Raw genomic sequence first — 19,299 nt, 5'->3', positions numbered from 1 at the left:
AGGAACCTGAGGCACAGTGAATGAGTCACAGAAATCTACTAATTTTGAGGGAGACTCTGTCTCAAAATAAATAAATAAAGCCATTCCCACTGGAAGAAGAAGCACTTGAGTCCTTTCTCAAAACTAGTCAGGTGTTTTTGTCTAATATCCCAGAGTCATTCGCACTCTTACACATGACAAACCTGTATTTTAAAAACCATTTAGCTCCCCAAATATCTCAGAACAATAAAAGATACTGGGAGACGTGATTGGTGGTCCTTGTCTTGCAAATGCCCTTCTCTTGGTGAGTTTCTGTGCAGAATGGGCATTCTGGAAGACGTAAGTCAAACAAAAGTCAACAGTTTCCTGACAATTAATAAAAAGATAATTTAGTGACAGAAAGAGGCAGGTGTGTACAGAGAAATCATAATTCAGCAGTGAAGAGCAGTGTGTTGATAATTTGAAACTATTTAAATCAGATAATAGGGAATGGTTGGACTAAATTCTTTCCTATTTCCATCTTTTACTCTCTCCCCTAATTCTGTGCAGGGTAAACATTCCCAAGCCCCTTTGTTCACCTAAACTTCATCACTCAGAGTACTAAATGGATAATTTTCGGCCACACACTAGAACACTGTCTATCTGACCTGGGTTTTTATTATCTAGATAACATATTTCCCATCTTCTTAATTTATGGCAGAATATGGCATGAAGGCTCAAGAATGAAAGAAAGAGATGGCTTTTTAACAAAAACTGTTAGATTGGTGCAATGATCTAGAATTCCGATGCTGTTTCAGGTTGCCCGAAATTGGCGATCACACTTGTTCTTCTGGCATCCCCGCTCGGCGATGCATCTGCCAAGTTGCCTTTGGTTTTATGAGGCGTGTGTTTCCAGAGTGTTTTGAACTAAATATCATAAGAATCCAGCAGGGCTTTTAGGAATTTCACATGGATGGAAAGACAAATATTGGGTTCACAGCTGCCAAGGAAGCCAACACTTGAGGGGCCATAATCCCGAAGAGCAAGGAGGTACTGAGAAGTAAACACTACCCTCCAACTTTGTTCTCAAAACATTGCCAGGTTCTTAAACCACACAGGGGAGACTGCTGTGCATCTAAACAGAAAGCTGCTAAAAAGTAGATCAAAGTTCAAAGTGCTCTCAAGGTGCTAAGAAGGCAAAAAATGTGGAGTAGGAGTTTGCCAATTCTAAATGTGAGAGCATCTAATGATGTAGCCTGAAATATATATGAAGCAAAACTGAGAACTAAAAAGAGATATAGACAATTACACATACATAGAGAGAAACTTGAGCACCCATTTTTTTTTAATGAAATAAATAAGGAGTTATCACCAGATTGGGTGCTCTGGGATTCAAGACCAGGTTTGTCTGACCCCAGACCTGAGACACAATAACTGAGCATTACTTTGCCAAGTTTACATCATCTTCACCTCTTGAACCTACATTGTTCTCTAACTTGGATTTCCTTTGCTTGATTTTCATTTTGTGTTTTCAAGCTCACTCTCAGTGAGTGGTTCATCATCACATCCTAAATAACCTATTTTATAGTTTCTGACATACCACAGGTATTCAATAACTATTTGCTGAGTGAACACCATCAATGTCTTACGAAAATAATTTATGAGGGTAAAGTCAGCATTGTTTTGTTGTCTTCGGACATTCAGGCTTGTGGTCTTTGAACCACAATTCTGAGCCCTATTTTAGAGTGAAGTGAAACATATCACATCTGATATTTTTAAACTGTTGCCAGTGCTTACGCTTTGACCACTTCTTGCTCCTTTCATTATTATCCTGATAAATTGTTTGTATCCAAATCCGCAACCATTTTTGGCTAAATTGTCTAATTACACAAGTTATACACATCCTTCCAATTTAAATGTTCCTCTTTTATTTGTTCATTTGTCCATGACCCGTTGTTAAGAACATCTTACAGTATCTGCAATGTTGATATAGAAGAAAATAAAATCATTAACCCCAGAGCTAAATCTTCTGAGTCCTTTTTTGTACAAGCAAGTCCTTTTTTTGTACATTTATGAGTCATAAATTTATCCTGTTACTAAAGATAAACAAGTTAGGGTATTGGTATTCTCTTCATTCAGCTGCTTAATCAATAGGTCAATCACTCACTAAATAACTTGTATAATTAGTTAATTAAGTCCAAAATGGTGGTGGATTTGGAAGCAATGAGTGGAGTTACACAGTATTCATTTTGGCCAAGGATTCATCCAATGTATCTTATCTGAATATCAATTATATGATAATATGTAATTTTACTATTGGTCTACAGCATTTTATAGTAGAGATAAGTTATGGATTACGTGATCATTTTCATTCAAACTCAGAAAGCCGAAAGCTGCATTTAAGGGATGACAGTATTCCATTAAAGGTTGATGACTGCTTCCCATTAATAGATTCTGAAACCTTTTAAGAGAAAGTAATTGATATTCAATTTTAAGAAAGGCGAGAAATGTATAAACTCTGAAGCCATTTTCTCAGAAATGGAAGTGATTTTTAGCATCAAAAACTAATATAAAACAAACTATATGGGTACAGAGAAATATTACCCTTTTTCTCAATTTTAGGAGAGGAAGCATATGAGAATATAAGAGAGAACACATATGGCCCATTTTTATTGAACTTCTGCAAAGGTTTCTTCTCACCTACCTTAGTTTCACATTAAAGGCAATTCTGAGGAAACACATTGGATGTAGGGATGTGTAAATTAGAAATTAGGCCGGGCACGGTGGCTCACACGTGTAATCCCAGCACTTTGGGAGGCCAAGATGGGTGGATCACGAGGTCAGGAGTTCAAGACCAGCCTGGCCAAGATGCTGAAACCCCATCTCTACTAAAAATACAAAAATTAGCTGGGCATGGTGGTGCATGCCTGTAATCCCAGCTTCTCGGGAGGCTGAGGCAGGAGAATCGCTTGAACCCAGGTGGCAGAGGTTGCAGTGAGCCAAGGTCGCGCCACTGCACTCCAGCCTGGGCGACAGAGCAAGACTCCATCTCAAAAAAAAAGAAAGAAAAAAAGAAATTAATGTATGTTCACTTTTCTCTCATAAACACTTCTAGAATTTTTCAGCCAACAATTTTATTTCAGCAAGATATTCAGGTTGGTTGATTACTTTAAAACTTATATCTCATTATGATGTTTTGGGAACAAACAGAATATATGAAGACTGTGATGACAAGATTTGTTGTGAGACAATATCTCACAGTATCTTAAAACCCTCAGGAATTAAGACTGAGAAGGGTGTAGATTTACAACGTGGTTGTACTCTATTGTGAATCTGCTTAATGCCATTGAACTGTTTACTTTAATATAGTTAATTTTATGTTACATGAATGTTACCTCATTTTTTAAAAAAATACACTGTAGCCTTTTTTTAAATTGGATCTAATGTTATTTCATTTCTTTTTGAAATTTTTAACTGTTATTTTTTAATTGACACATCATAATTGTACATATTCATGGGATACATGGTGATGTTCAATACATATAATGTATAGTAATCATATCTGGGTAATTTTGTACCCTTTAATGAATCTCTCTCTATCCCTCGCTTCACCTAGTCTTTCCAGCCTCTGCTATTCTCTGTTCTACTTTTTACCTCTTTGAAATAAACTTTTATTTTAGCTACCACGTATGAGTGAGAACATGCTGTATTTAACTTTCTGTTTCTGGCTTATTCTGCTTAACATAATGTCTTCCAGTTAGCCAAGTAAGCTCTCCACGCTTCCATTTCTTCGTTTATAAATGTTTCTAAATATCTAACTAAAACATTATTATGATGAGGTTCAATTGTGATTTAATAGACTACAGCATTTGTAAATGATAAAGCATTACAGAAATGCTAGTTGCTGTTTCTGTTTCTGCTCATGTTGTTCTTGATAGAATTGTCACCGTTTGTGCTTTTAGCTAAACTATAGGAAACTGTCCCCTATGAAGCAAGGAAGGGATTGTGCAAGCTATTTTCATCCATTGAGAAATACTTAGAAAAGAGTGTGCAACTATATTGGCAATTTTTCCTCTTATTTATTTGTGTTGATTGCATGCCCATTATAGCTGAATTCATGAAGACGATTGTCCTCTGGGTTAGAGAGTTCCTACCTCTCCCTCCAGAAGCACTTTTCACCCTTCCCCGCCCTCCTCTGTGCTCTGAAGACTGACTTCTTTGTACAGCATCACCTGGCTTCCCTTTCTCTCGACTTCTGATGAGGTTTAGTCAATGGAGACACCAGCAGCATTGTGGAGGACAAGAGCACAGAGAGATCAGGGAATGTATTTTGCTTACTCCCTCACTGCTGGTCATGGTTTTGTGAAGTCTGTTCATCTGGGGAGGCCCACAGTACCATTGGATAGCCATTCTCTCATGGCCACCACTCTTATGGGGTGTGACAATCTCGCCCACTTCTGCCCTTCCAGCCTGAATGTGAAGACAGCTCCACTGGAGAAGTTCCCGTGTGTTTTGCCCCCTCTCACTGGTTCCCTTAATTTTGTCCACCCCTATGTGAGTATTCCCTATATTAACTCACTCCATTTACTGTCTTTGAATGTGCTACTTGTTTTCTGCCCTTCTGACTGATACACCTTCCCTAACAATATTAATAGGCAACATATGCGTGGTCATATGAATTCGGTGCTATTATTATAAACCATCGATTATACGTGAGGGACCCGAAGCCCATTGAGATTAAGTAACTTGCCCAAGGTCATGCAGCTCATAAATGACAAAGTTGATTTATGACCTGAGGCAGTTTGGCTACACCATAAAAGCTTTAACCCTTATGATTTACTGTCTTCACCTATAAAATTGTTATTGGTGCTGCTTCCAAGTTCTTAAATGAGGGTTGTTCAGGCCAATGACTTTTCCCCTTACACTATCAGTGATATGATTTATTGTACTATTTAGTTTTCATTAGTCACTATTAATTGTGAGAAGTGCTTACTCAAAGTCACAAGCCAATGTCCTCCAATCACCAAGTGATACTTTCAATTAGTCTACTAAGAGAACCCCTCTTGCTACATCTAATCTGCCCTTGTTAACATGCTATTAGTGCAGCATCCAATTTTCTCTTTTCCAGACACTGAAATGAGGCAGGAGCAGCAATAATTTAGATACAATCAGAGTGGGTTATACAGCCTCATTTTCAAATTAGTAGGAATGATAAAATACTTTGCTACACCATCAAAGACTCCTCCATTTAAAAAATAAAAACAGGAAGATATCTCTCACATTCGTTATGTTTTAAAAGTGAACTTTAGTCTGCATGTATGCTCAGGAGTCTAGGGTGGGATTAAAAACAGACAAAAGTACTGAAGAGAAACAGGCACTGGTGACCACTCTGGAAGTTTTGGGTATACCTATGAGATACATGTGATATTGTACACAAATAACACTGTTTAAAATTACTTGACTGGGGGCCATTTGTTCACATGCTTAGGTTTAATAGTGACCATCATATAATATGAACTTACTGCAGGCAGTAGACTTTCCTAACATTTCACATGTCATAATTCATTTAATCCTTACCGAAGCCCCATGTGGTAGGTGCAGATTAATAAACCCATTTTACAGATAAGGAAACTGAGGCACAGAGACATTATTTAACTTGAATAAACTCAGGATTATTTGACTGGCTCCAAAGTCCAGGCTCATATGCCTTTCTTACTCCCCATTTGGTTTCAGTGATAGCTCCTGGATCATCATTTCCAGTTGTGCTATGAACTTACTCAAGCCCAAGTAAAGACACCGTCCCAGGTGGCCAGCTGGGTAACAACAGCTTGAAGTGAAATGACCAAGAACAATATTCTCTTTAGCTTCCTTAATATGTGTCAAGATTTTCCCTAGAATTCACATTCCTGGGCTTCTGAACAAAGCACTGAATTATCAGACTCAACTCCCTGGTGAGAACTGCAAAACCAAGCAACCTTTGATATATTTTCCTTCCAATATTTAGAACAAAATGAAAGAAAACAAAACCCTGAGATGGGCATTTCAGAATGTGGGCTCCTAAAACCAGCACTTGAAATACTTCCAGGAATGCCAGCCAGAACAGAAAGACCACTGGCAGCAATCTCCAAAGCACACTCAAAAGATCCGCAGGTGGCCAGATGGTGCCATGACACAGCCAAGGCTTCCCCAAGGGCCCCAGGATGGAAGAAAATACCAGGGCTCTGTCAGAGACAAGCCTGCATCTGCCAGTGTAAAGAACCTTTCCTAGCCAAGTTATGACAATAGTCATGGGAATACGTTCCTGTCTTCCACTGCCTTCCCTCAGATGTGCACCTAATGTCCAAGAGGACATTTATTGCAAATGCCTTCACAGTCATCAGGATAGAGAAGGAGTACTCAGGGTCTGGGCTTTGCTTTTCTCTTAAGAGGAAATTCTGCTAGAAATGAAAAGGTCTACAGGATATTGATTTTTCTCTTTTTTTCTTTGAAAAAAAAAAAGACTTTTTCACATTCTTTTAATTTTATGGACATGATGATGCCAGAAGTAACATTTGCCTACTTATTATGTGCTGATCATTGTGTTCCTCATTACATTTGTTTTCTCATTTGATAATACAACAGCCTAAAATAGACTGATGGTAAAGAGAGAGAGAGAGACAGAGAGAGAGAAAGAAAGAGAGAGTGAGAGAGAGAGAATAGAAGATAGATAGGATAGATGATAGATGATAGAGAGAGAGAGAGATGATAGATTAGATAGATAGATAGATAGATAGATAGATAGATAGATAGATACACACACAGAGAACTATACATGCACAAAAAAAGAAAGAAAGGGAAAAATAATCTGTAATTCCATCACCCTTAATCTTACAATTTTCTTTTTTGCCTATCATGGTCTGCAATCCCATGTACATATGCGTCTTACTGCATGGACATTGGAAATGTTCTTGGAAACAGCAATGGTCAAAAAAAATCCCCCCACCCCTAGAGTTTACTGCAAAGAATGACCCTTCCCCATATGACTTAGATAAAATTTACAAATGACCCTCTTTTTCCCCATGACAAGGACAGACATAGATCCTCCAAATTCCTATTCATTGTCTGGCAAATGATTAGCCAAGTCCTTTGACCCCACCAACCAGTCTGGATAAAACTTCGACTAATTTGACTTGATGAAACTTTAGTCGGGTTTTTCTCCTTCCCCAGGGTCACAAATTTTGGCTCACCTTTAAGCATTAGAACTCAGAACAACCCCTTCTAATAACCCCTCCTGAAACTCAGCTGACCTCAGGAAAAAAGTAATTCCTAATCAATCATCCAATCAATCCACTGACTCATCCCACTCCATGACACCTAATTATTTCTAGCCTTGTTTACTCCTCCCTCTAAAACAAGGGTCCCCAACCCCTTGGCCATCCATGGCCTATTAGGAACCAGGTCTCAAAGCAGGAGGTGACTGTCAGGTGAGTGAGGGAAGCTGCATCTGTATTTATAGCCTCTTTCCATCACTCACATTGCCACCTGAGCTCCACCTCCTATCAGATCATCAGCAGCATTAGATTCTCACAATAGTGCAAACCCTATTGTGAAGCGTGCCTGCGAGGGATCTAGGTTTTGAACTCCTTATGAGAATCTAATGCCTGATGATCTGTCACTGTCTCCATCACCCCAAGATGGGACCATCTAGTTGCAGGAAAGCAAATGCAGGGCTCCCACTGATTCTACATTATGGGAAGTTGTATAACTATTTTATCCTATATTACAAGTAATAATAATAGAATCAAAGTGCATAACAAATGTAATGCACTTAAATCATCCCAAAAACATTCCCCCACCCTGGTCAATGGAAAAACTGTTTTCCATAAAACCAGTCCCTGGTGCCAAAAAGGTTGGGGACCACTGCTCTAAAAGAAAAGCCCCCTTTCTGCCTAGCCTTTTTTTTCTAGCCTTGTTTTCTCCTCCCTTTAAAAGAAAAGTCCCCTTTCTGCCTGGCCTTTGAGATTTGCTTGCAAATCTCATATGGGAAGATCCTCCCTATTGCAATATGCATTTCTCCCTCATCTGGCTGGTTCTTGTTTAAATCCTCATTTTCAGTAAACTCTCTTTCTACCTAAGTTTAGATCTGTTTTTATTTGATATTATCTATCTAGAAAAAATAATAGTTGATGAAACTGGGACTGGCCTCTATTGCATATGCTCGTTTACAGAGAGGCAGCAGTGTGCCACCTGAAAGTTGGGCAAATTTGGTCTGGTTGCTCACCCTCTCCATACTTCATGTGTCATCACCTGTTCAATGCAGATGACAGTACCTGCTTCATGTAACTGTTGTGAAGACTAAAAGGTTAATATTAAATGCTAACAACACTGCCTGACACACCATAAACACCATACTAGTCTTTCCTTTTGCTGTTATTATTATAATTTTTTCATTTAATGGTTTATTTTGAATAAATTCTTATGTTTTTAAAATTACTTTTCAATATAGTTTTAATGATGACTAATATTCCATTATGTGCTAAGGTCATAGTTCGCTTAACTAATCTCCTATTATATTTTATTCTAATTATTCTCTAAAATATACAATGTTCTTGATAATTTCCAACCTAATATCATTACTCACATCCCTTATTATAGTCCCGGGAATAATTGTTAGATCAAAGGATATATAAATGTCAACATTTATTTTGAAAATATGTACGATCAAATATACTCCAGAAACACTGGGCAAGTGGTTCAGTGTAAGAGTACACAATTATTTGCACATTTTTAGCACATTTTTCCATTTTTTAACTCATTGACAATTTTAGAATTTAACATTATATAGAATTTTTTCTTAAAATACTTTGCTATAGCATAAACATGCAAAAAAAAGTGTATGAACAAAAATGTATTGTCCATTAACTTATCACAAAGTGATATTCACAAAGTTTACCCATGTAACATAATGGTGGCGAATATTAGTAGCACTGTAAAATCTCCCAAAGGCCACTCCCATTTTTATGAATTTTTATAAACAGCATATAGGTTTTTTTCCCTTTAACTCATAGTGAAAATCACTATCTTTAAATTGAACAGTTCAGTCAGCTCACAGGTTATATGTTTGCCAATATAAACTTATGCTGCTATTTTATTATGTGCTTTCTATCTGTCTAGTCTGTTTTGTTTCGTTTCTTTTTTATCCTTGTTTTATAGTGCAAAATTTTTATTATTCTGTTTCCCATCTTAATTCTATTGCTTCTAATATTCCCTTCTACATTCTATTGCTATATTTTTAATTGTTACCCTAGACATTAAAAAGCATGTTCGATTTATGGAAGTTGAATATAATTTGATAATTTTCGTATCTTCTAGGACCATAAAAGGGTCTTAGAACAGTTTATATCCATGTACTCACCTCCTGACATAAATGCTGTTGATGTCTTGTATTTTAATTCTACATGTATTTAAATCCCACAAGTCATTTTCATTTTTGTTTTACATGGTCCATACTCATCTATCGATGAGTATAGACCCTCATTTTTACCCTTTCTACTCTTTGTTGCTTCTTGCACCTCTAACCCAAAATCTGGGATCATTTTTCCTTCTGTCTTCAGTACACTTTTCATTACTGTGGGTCTGTGATACATTTTTATCTGTTATTTGTCTAAAATATGTTTATTTCAAAATTTTTAAGGATATTTTTCACTGGTTACAGAGTTCTTGATTGGCATTTTTTTCAGCCATGTAAAGATATCCTCTCACTGTTTACTGTCTTCCATTGTTTATGTTGAAAAGTCAGATGTCAAGTCTATTTGTTGTTCCTAGGAAGGTAATCTGTCTTTTTCTTTGAAACAAATTTCTTTTGAAATTTTTAATTGTTTCTGAATTTTAGTACTTTTACTGTAATTGATACAGCTGTGGATCCTTTATAAAAGTATTTTTTCTTGAGTTCATAGGAATTCCTCAGTTTTCTTGATGTCTTTAATCAATTTTGGAAGGTCCTCAGCCATTCTCTCTTCAAATATTGCTTCTGACTCATTTTATTGCTTCTCTGCTTTTAAAAATATAAATTCTTAAATGTTAGACCTTCCAACTGTATTCTCTGCAGTTCTTATTTTATCTTCTTTATTTTTAATCCTGTTGACTCTTGGTGTTTACTCTGGACTTTTTTCCCTGATGCATCTTCTTGTCCACTAATTGTCTCTTCAATGATTAATTTGTCCTTAAATTAATCCACTAAGTTTTACATTTTGCCTTTTGTTTGTTTCTTTGTTTTTACTTCTAAAACTTATTTTTATAGCATTAGGTGCTTTTTTAATAGTTTCCATTCCTCTGCTATAATTTTCAGTCTCATCTTTTATTTCACTTAACATAAATGTATAGTTGTCTTGAAGTCTGTGGGTAGCAATTACAATATGCAGAGGCTTTGTGGATTTAACCTATATGTTTCTATCATGTGTTGGTTTTTGCTGGTTTTCATCTACAGTGTTTTGGTTTGTTCATGAGCCTATTTAATTTTTATTTATGGGGGACTATGTTTCTGCTAAATTGCTTGAAATTCTAGGATGAATTTTTTTTCTTCCAGAGAGAAATTGTATGTGATGCTGTAAGTCACACATGGGCACTTGCGAACTAATATGAACTCTATCTTATTTCCGCAGTTGGGGTGATTTCAAACTCGGATGAGGTCTTTGTGAAGGACTGCCTATTTGTGGCTCACATTTACCCCTAAGGTGCTATCCTGGGGAGACCCAAAATATAGTGTCGGTCCATCAGGCCCCCATCCAGCCACTCCCTAAATACCATTCCTTTTCTCCCTAGTCACACCAGATGTTCAACGTACCTCTCAGACCTCAGCATTCCAGCTAATTCCTCTGGAATTGGCCTGTAGGGAAGAGGGGCCTCAAAGTCCAGGATTCCTTTCCTGGATCTCTCTGTACAACCCTGGATACTAGCCTGGGAATCCTTTATTAATAAACCATTGGCTGCTATTTGCATTTGTTATTTTTTTGTTGTCCTTAATGGGAGAGTTATCTGAGAATCATCCCAAAATTACCTAACCTGCCATGACTTAAAGTAAAAAGCTTTTTTCATTATTCTTTTATTTAGTTTCATTGATTTTTTTTGGTCAATGATAAATGATTTTTCATGGGCTTATAAATGATTTTTATTTCTTCTGGGAGTTGCCTTTTTGTATATGATAATGACTTAGTATTAATAAATCTACAAGTATTTTAATCCCTCCTTTGTTATCTCTGAGCTGGTGAAAATACAGCCAAATTATTTTGGCCATGTCAGGAAAAGTTGATTATAAAATATGAGTGTAAGTTCATTTTAGAAAAGATATAAACTTCTAAATTATCAGCAATTCCTGTGCTTTAAACATCTAGTTCCTAGTCATGGACAATGTTGTCTATTTTCAAAGTGTAGAACACATAACTCTCAGTTTTGCCTGTTAGGAAAGTACTAACATGGAGAATGCAAATGAAACCTACATATAACCAAGCCATTTATTAAACAGTATTTAATACTCTTTCATCACTAAACTACTGAAACAGCTAATAAGCTCTAATGTTGACTTATTTGGGGTTTTGCCTCATTCTTAAAGGTTGAAATGTTAAAAGTTACTGAAGTATCTGTGGGGTTAAAAGTAGGGTAGACTTTATAAAGAGAACAGGTTTTCTACCAGTTGTCAAGAGAATCTAAATGTAAATGTCTCCTCAGAAAAAAAACAGCAAAAGCTGAGTTTATGGATCAATAGCCTACCTTAATGCAGTTTGTCTAAGTGCCTTCACACATTTCCTCACAATTGATCTTGACCTTTAGATATGATATCCATTTTTACAGGAAGAAAACTTGGGTCTAGATTTAGTCCATGTATTGGACTGCAGACATTGTTTCTTTCATAACTAATGATGGCGAGCATTTCCTTCTCATCTCCATCACCTGCTAGATGGAAATCTTTTGATGACTACTCATCCATGCTATTTCTTGAATAATACGATTGCGCTAATGAAGAAGGCCTTGTTTCTTGGCAAAACTATGAAAAAGATCTGCTGAGAAGTACCTAATCAACCACCTAGTGGTTGCTCTCCTCACAGTTAAACCCGAAGTTACCTCACCTAGGACTTAACCGTGAGGAGAGCAACCACTATAAGGCCAACAACAGGTTCATTGCTAGAACTCCCCTAGAGGCATGGGGTTGTGATGTGAATGCATCATGCAGCCTGGCAGCAGTGGAAAGCCTTTTGTAAGATATTTTTCAATGTTCCCCGGCCCCTTTGGTAGGTACACATCAACCTTTCTCACATAAAAGTGGTTCGCACTTCTCTGAGATCTCTGGGAAGCCAAAGATACAACACTTTGAGCATAACTAGTGTTCTAATGGATTCTAGCAAAAGAATGGGTCCATTACTTACCTGCTGCAGGTACTTGTCACAGATGACAAACTCCCGCTCGTGAGGGTCCTGGAGCTTATGTGTCTTAATATATTGCCACAGTGCTTGGATGATCACTGGACGAGTCTGGGTATGGATGCCCAGGAGTCGAGCTAGGCGGGGGTCTAATTTAAACTGAGGAGGCTGCAGGGAACCAAAGGGTATAGGGGATGAAGCTAGTTAGCTGCGTCTATATGCATCAATACATTCAAGCTATTCAACAAATAATGTAGTGCTTTTATAATACTGTCTATTTTCCAGAAAAGGCTGATGAAAGGATGTACACCCATTTACCTCCAACCGCCCTTGGATTTCAGAATCTATGAAAAGAAACAATGAATCGGCCAGGCACGGTAGCTCACGCCTGTAATCCCAGCACTTCGGGAGGCCGAGGTGGGTGCATCACCTGAGGTCAGGAGTTTGAGGCCAGCCTGCCCAACATGGTGAAACCCTGTCTCACTAAAAATACAAAAATTAGCCAGGCATGATGGTGCACAACTGCAATCCCAGCTACTTGGGAGGCTGAGGCAGGAGAATCGCTTGAACCTGGGAGGCAGAGGTTGCAGTGAGCCAAGATCACACCACTGCACTCCAGCCTTGGCTACAGAGCAAGACTCCATCTCAAAAAAAAAAAAAAAAAAAAGAGAGAGAGAGAGACAATGGACCAATGCCAATATTTTCCCCTTTCCTTAGCTCTTATTGTGGAAAAAAAAATAATTGTATAAGAACATTTGAGGAAATGCTGACAGTCACTTTTTGACAAATAGACCAATAGGCCAGAGGCAACCCAGTAAAACCAACAGACACCCAAATGCTTAGGTATTTGGAGTGTTATGTCTTTCTCTAGCTCGCTGGAGTATTATGTCTTTCTCTAGCTCAGTGTTTCCCAGCCATTGATAATCTACATCTCACCTACATATGCAGTTTTTGATAGGTGTGTATCACCAGTGTTGGGAAAATACACTTCAAAACAAAATATCTGGCCAACGCAGAAAATCTCCCCATAAAGATAGTAGAGAAAGAAAATGTAGTTTTATCATTTTATTGTTGAATAAGTGTTAAACCAGAATGTGATACACATCACAGGCAATCTGCTAAGAGATTGCAAAGATAGAAAGAAATCTCACCCTTTAATATAGTCAAAGCAATACAACTCATTACACATGTTCTCAAGATAAATAATAACTAGTTCTGAAGTAAAGGACCTAACAGTACCATTTGTCACACATAGTTCATTCTAAATTCACCAAGTAATTGAGGTTACCATCTGTGTTACCTAATTGGCTTCATTCAGAAAAAAATACACTTTTTCTATCTTTATGACAGGAGATAGTTTTGCAACTTAGAGTAAGGAGACTATGCAAGTTAGACTCCTACCTTTTCACAGAAGCTGGGAGAGAGGGCAGCCATCTTCCTTGTAAACGATATTCCAAAAGGATGAGTCCCAGGTTCATCAGAAAAGACATTCCTGGTCATAAAGCTGGAAAAGACTTCTTTAGCTTTTAAAGAGATTTACATACATTTCAAAGAGACAGAGAAAAACAATTACAATTAGGAAATCTCTAAAGTGCTCTAAGAAAAGGAAGGAGGTATCTCTTTCTTTATTTTTCTTATTTTCAACAGGGAGAAGTCAGTCTCTTATTTTAAAATTGTATTTGCTCTTTACACCTGTACTGTTTTTATTTAATTTTTTATTCAATTCATTGATTCTTAAACTTAGCTAAACTACAATTCATGAAATAATAATTTTGATGTATTGAAAATAATTTTAAAACATTTAAAATAAGTGAGTCATCACCAAAATTTTAGTTTTTATTTTCCCATATAAAATGACTTTACAGACACTAGTGATAGGACCACCACAATCTGGGAAGCACCGTCTAAGCTGAGTTCCATGGCTAAAATTGAAGATGCGATAGTCCTAGAATAACTAAGATGATTTTGCCAACGGAAGACTAAACTCCAGATACCAAAAAAGAAAAGCCTTCGTAGGTTCCAAAATATGTGAAATTTCTCTCTTTCAGGCAAAAGTAGGAGGGGGAGAAATTTTGATGGGAAATTTGTTAACATTTTAACACAGAGTATCCATGAAGAAATGGATCATTATTTTTAATTACATGCAGTTATTGGAAGAAGGTTCATATTAACAACCAGCACATTGATAACCAAGAGTGGTTCTTAGAAAGGGGAGGGGTGTTGGTTTAAAAGTAAAATAAAAATTGTATGGAATTATAAGTTCATAGGTATAAGCCGGATGCTCCCTATGTCTTTCAGCTCTCCTTTCTTCAATGTCTGCACATGGTAGCTCAAGTGAAGAGCTTTCGTAGTGGCAAGCTGAGCACTGCACATACACACCTCCCCACCACACCACCTGCACCTGCTCTGGACCAGCCACGGCTCGCTCCATGCCATGTCCTGGTTCCTGTGGCTCTGCCCATTATGCCTTGATGTTTATTGGACATCACTCCACCCCACTCAGTCACCCAAAGAGCTACTTACCTAATGCTGACCAAACTGGATTTAGCGACAACCCTGGGGCAAAATATAGAATGAGAGCCCTGGAAATTGAGAGCTAAATACCACTTTCCCAGAGCTTAAGAAAAGACAGCTAGAGCAAGCAAGAGAGAAGCCACTGGCTCTAGTGCCATCATAAATGGGGGCACATCCAGGTCCTCCTCCGTGTTTCTAAGTCCTCCTTGGTTCAAGAGTTTTCTTCTCCATGTCCTCTTGACAGTACCGTCCCATTCCCTGGGTGTTCTCCCTACTTATTTAAAAAGATGTCTGTATTAGTTTGCTAGGGCTGCCATTTAAAAATGACCACAGACTGAGTAAAACAACAGAAATTTATTGTCTCACAGTTCTGGAGGCTGGAAGTGTGAGCTCAGGTGTTGGCAGGGTTGATTTCTTCTGAGACCCCTCATCCTGGCTTGCAGATGATGTCTTCTCCCTGCGTTTTCACATGGTCTTTCCTCTGTACATGTCTGTGTCCTCATCTCCTCTTAACAAGGATACCAGTCGTATTGGATGAGGGTCCACCCTAACAACCTCATTTTACCTTAATTATCTCTTTAAAGACCTTGTCTCCAAATATATTCACACTCTAAAGTACTGGGGAATTAGGGCTTCAATACATAAATTGGGGGAGGGGAGTAAAGTTCAGCTCATCACAGTGACTTACTCAACCTAGACTGTGCCCAAAACTTTATATCTTTTTCAATCAAGATATACAAAGGTGTTTTTCTGAATAAAAACCCTGCAAACTTATGAGATGAATGTTGCCTTTCCCCATAAAACTTAGAGGTAAAACAGATATGTTATCTTCAAAACATTAATCCTCCCAAAATTGTAAGCATCCCTTCTAATTTGATTTTAATTTGATTCTAGATGTAGGCAAAACACACTCCCGTAAACATTAAGCAGTAAAAAAGCACAATGCATTTTAAAGGACTGGGTTTTCACACTGGATAGAGGTGGCATGGAATCCCAGCCCATCATCACCACAGGGACTTTGAGCGCGTTGCTTAGCCAGGTTGAGCTGCCTTCTTTTCTCCTGTCAACTGGGTATTGTTAAGGTAAGAAGCTTCTCATCTCAACCAGGCTTCCAGTTAAGGTGAAGAAAATAAAAGCTCACTCTCCTCCTCCTCTCCCACTAATAAGAAAAAAATTCCGGCCGGGCGCGGTAGCTCACGCCTGTAATCCCAGCACTTTGGGGGGCCGAGGTGGGCGGATCACGAGGTCAGGAGATAGAGACCATCCTGGCTAACACGGTGAAACCCCGTCTCTACTAAAATATACAAAAAAATAGCCGGGCGTGGCGGCGGGCGCCTGTAGTCCCAGCTACCGGGGAGGCTGAGGCAGGAGAATGGCGGGAACCCGGGAGGCGGAGCTTGCAGTGATCGCGCCCCTGCACTCCAGCCTGGGGGACAGGGCGAGACTCCGTCTCAAAAAAAAAAAAAACAAAGAACAAAATTTCCTGGTCATAAAACAGAAAGCAACCCACAGAAGGCTCTGAAATGTGGAGATTAGAAGGTGTAGCGGCTAGGGACCTCAGAATTCCAGGGAAGAGGAAGGATGCTGTTTACTTTTGCATCCTAAACACCCTGGCCCTCCAACCTAGGACCACCAAGGAGCGCAAAGACAAAAAGCTCCAAGAAAATGTTGTTCTAGGTAGACAGCCGACTGGGAGGAGGGAGGCGCTGCAGATTGATCTCTTTTAACTGTAACCACTCCTCTAACAGTTAAGGAGAGCCGCTTCCTCACACGAGCAGCTGGGCCGATGTCCCTCCCCACCTGAGTCCTCCACCAAGGGGCGTGGGGGGCTGGGCCCAGTCAACCAGCCTTTCCCAGAATTAGGCAAAGAATAGAAGGAGGTGGTGCCCCGCCCCCCGCCACCCCACCAGATACTGATCCCAAGGGGGCTGAGGGGTGGGACCTTGTCCAGCCACCAAGCTCAGCACTAAGCCCCCCAGTAAAGGGGGCAGGCTCCACCCTTTCCTAAACAGCACTTCCTGTAGACCAGGAGATTGTGGGGTCCAACCCTGGCCCCTGGCCCCAGGGGCACCAAGAGAAAGCCAGCAAAGTGATGGGGACCCGCCTGGGCAGAGCCTGACAGCCAGCCCTGCCCAGCCCTGAGCAAAAGTTGCAAAGAGAAGGTTTCCCCACAAAGCCCCTCCTACAGGAGCTGCCGCCTGCAGCCCGTGAATTGGAGGTCTCAGGAGGACAACTAGCCTCTCCCAGCAGAGCAAATGCCCCACAGAGAGGGTACCTTCCCCTACCGCGCCCTGCCCCCGGGGAGCCTAGTGAGGACCCCCGGCCAGTTTTAAGAAAAAGGCCACACTGGCGTGGGGCCCCTCCCCTTCTTACTGTGGGAGAGGTCTCTCCGTTGGCCACGCCCATTTCTGGTAAACGTCACAAAGAAGTGTGCCCCTCCTCCTCCCTAGAAGCCTGTGGGGCCGAGACGCCCGGACCTGCCCGGCCCGAACTAGGCAAAGTCCAGCGAATAGGTGAAGAGGTGGTGCCTCCTCCTCTCACAGGGCTCTGCCCCTAGGAGTCCCGGAAACGGGGGTGTCTTGTCCGCTGATGGTTCCCGCTAATAGGCAAACACCAGGAACGTGCAGCCCCTCCCCTCCGCTTCGCGCTCTTTCTGGGAGGAGCCTGGGGGCGGGGAGGGTCCTGTCCACTGGCCCCGCCCTGCGCTAGGCGGAAGCCCCCAAAGTATCAGCGCCTCGTGGAGCCTGGCGACTGCTTTGGGAAGTCCTGCTGGCAGGCACTCTGCCCCTGGGGGTGTGCAAAGAGTTGTCCAGTTACCTTGATCTTCTCACAGCCTCCTCCCCAGGGCACCGGCAGAGACCAGGATTGGAGGACGGTAAAGAACACACTTCCCAGAGGATTCTTGGAGGTAGAGTCAACAGGAAGGGGTGGTGAGACCTGCACAGACCTGCTCTGTCCCCTGGGCCTGGTGACAGATGACCTGGGTGTTGGGTGCAGCTGGGCAGGGACTGCAATTCTGTGTGTCCCTTTTTCTGGGAGCCACAGGAAACCCATGCCCTAATCCACATCAGACTACCACTTGTCCTTATCCTCCAAACGCAGCAAAATATTACACAAGGTCCAGGGCCAGGCAGGATGGCCACCTCGCTCACTCATCACAGCTGTCCTCTGACCTGAGCAGGGCCGTTCTGTCTCAGACCTGGAGACCCCGCACTCAGGGCGTTCAGGAACTCCCCGACCCACCAGGAGCCTCTCCTGGTGTCTCACAGGGATTGTCAATAGTTCCATTTTCCTTGAAGAACTTGTTTTCAGGTATGCACTTCTCTAAACACGTATGCATTATTTTTTCTATTTTAAATTTAACCACGTTGTTTTATTTTTAATCACATCTACATTTTGTAAATTTGGAAACGGGGTGGTTTTCCATGTTCAGTAATGATAGCAAGCTTCCTTTTAAAATACGTTTTACTTTTTATCTTCTTCTTTTTTTTTTTTTGAGATGGGGTCTCCCTGTGTCGCCCAGGTTGGAGTGCGGTGGCCGATCTCGGCTCACTGTAACCTCCGCCTCCCGGGTTCAAGTGATTCTCCTGCCTCAGCCTCCTAAGTAGCAGGACTACAGGCACACGCCATCACGCCTGGCTGATTTGTGTATTTTTAGTAGAGACAGGGTGTCACCACGTTGGCCAGGATGGTCTCGATCTCCTGACCTCATGATCCACCCGCCTCGGCCTCCCAAAGTGCTGGGATTACAGGCATGAGCCACCGCACTGGGCCTAAAATATGTTTTTTAAGGAAACAAACAAAAAGCAAGTCAGTGTGATGAGGTGGCAAATATAGGACAAAAAATCATGAAGGTGTTTCTCAAACGAGCAAATTAGAAAAAAACTGTATCTCACCTTTCCCCCTACCTTACACATGGGCGAGTGGCAAATGTTTATTGAACAATTGCACATGTAAGCACCCTGCCAGGTCTTCTTTACATCCCCAACCACGTTACAAGGTGGATGTGATGATCCCTGTTGGTAAGGACACGGGAGCTCAGGGAAGCCAGCCCAAGGCTACAGAGCCAGCATTGCACAGTCAGATATCAGTGAGGGAGAAGGAAAAGAAAAATAATTTGGGAAAAAGTCAGACTGCAGAAGCAGTCGGCCTGAATAGTCACAGCAACAGGCAGAAATAAAACAACCTGGGAAAACACTCAGGCTGTACCTGGACAGATAAACAAGCAAGGTCCAGCCCAGAATCTCTTTGTTCTTTGTAATTAGTGAGCTCCCAGGAAAAATTTCCTCCCCTTTTCAGGCATATACACGATGAGAACTTGCACAGGGGGGAGGGAGCTTACCTAAAACAAACCCACAGTTATACAAACAAGAGAAGCTGTACTTTGTGCTTGCGTAGAGACATACCCACGGCCGCATAAGAGAAGGGGAGTTGC

The 19,299-nt window shown here is 40.5% G+C and overlaps 1 protein-coding gene across 2 annotated transcripts in view; it reads right to left on the bottom strand.

The window, feature by feature from the left end:
- The window catches only part of LOC134807520 (uncharacterized), a 30,750-nt gene extending 13,538 nt beyond the window's left edge, over positions 1–17,212 (bottom strand). The window contains exons 1-3 of one of the 2 annotated variants that reach the window (XM_063786129.1): positions 14,874–15,135; positions 13,752–13,873; positions 12,357–12,518 (exon numbers count right to left, since the gene is read on the bottom strand). In XM_063786129.1, the coding sequence (XP_063642199.1) occupies positions 12,357–12,518; positions 13,752–13,850 (261 nt within the window). In that variant the 5' untranslated portion in view covers positions 13,851–13,873; positions 14,874–15,135. Of the gene's footprint in view, positions 1–12,356; positions 12,519–13,751 lie in introns of both variants that reach the window. The other variant, XM_063786128.1, reaches the window with a different exon arrangement.
- Between the last annotated feature and the right edge of the window lie 2,087 nt (positions 17,213–19,299).

The sequence above is a fragment of the Pan troglodytes genome, chromosome 10 (genome assembly GCF_028858775.2).
Source record: "Pan troglodytes isolate AG18354 chromosome 10, NHGRI_mPanTro3-v2.0_pri, whole genome shotgun sequence".
NCBI classification, from domain to species: domain Eukaryota; kingdom Metazoa; phylum Chordata; class Mammalia; order Primates; family Hominidae; genus Pan; species Pan troglodytes.
This window is presented reverse-complemented; position numbering and strand designations above follow the sequence as displayed.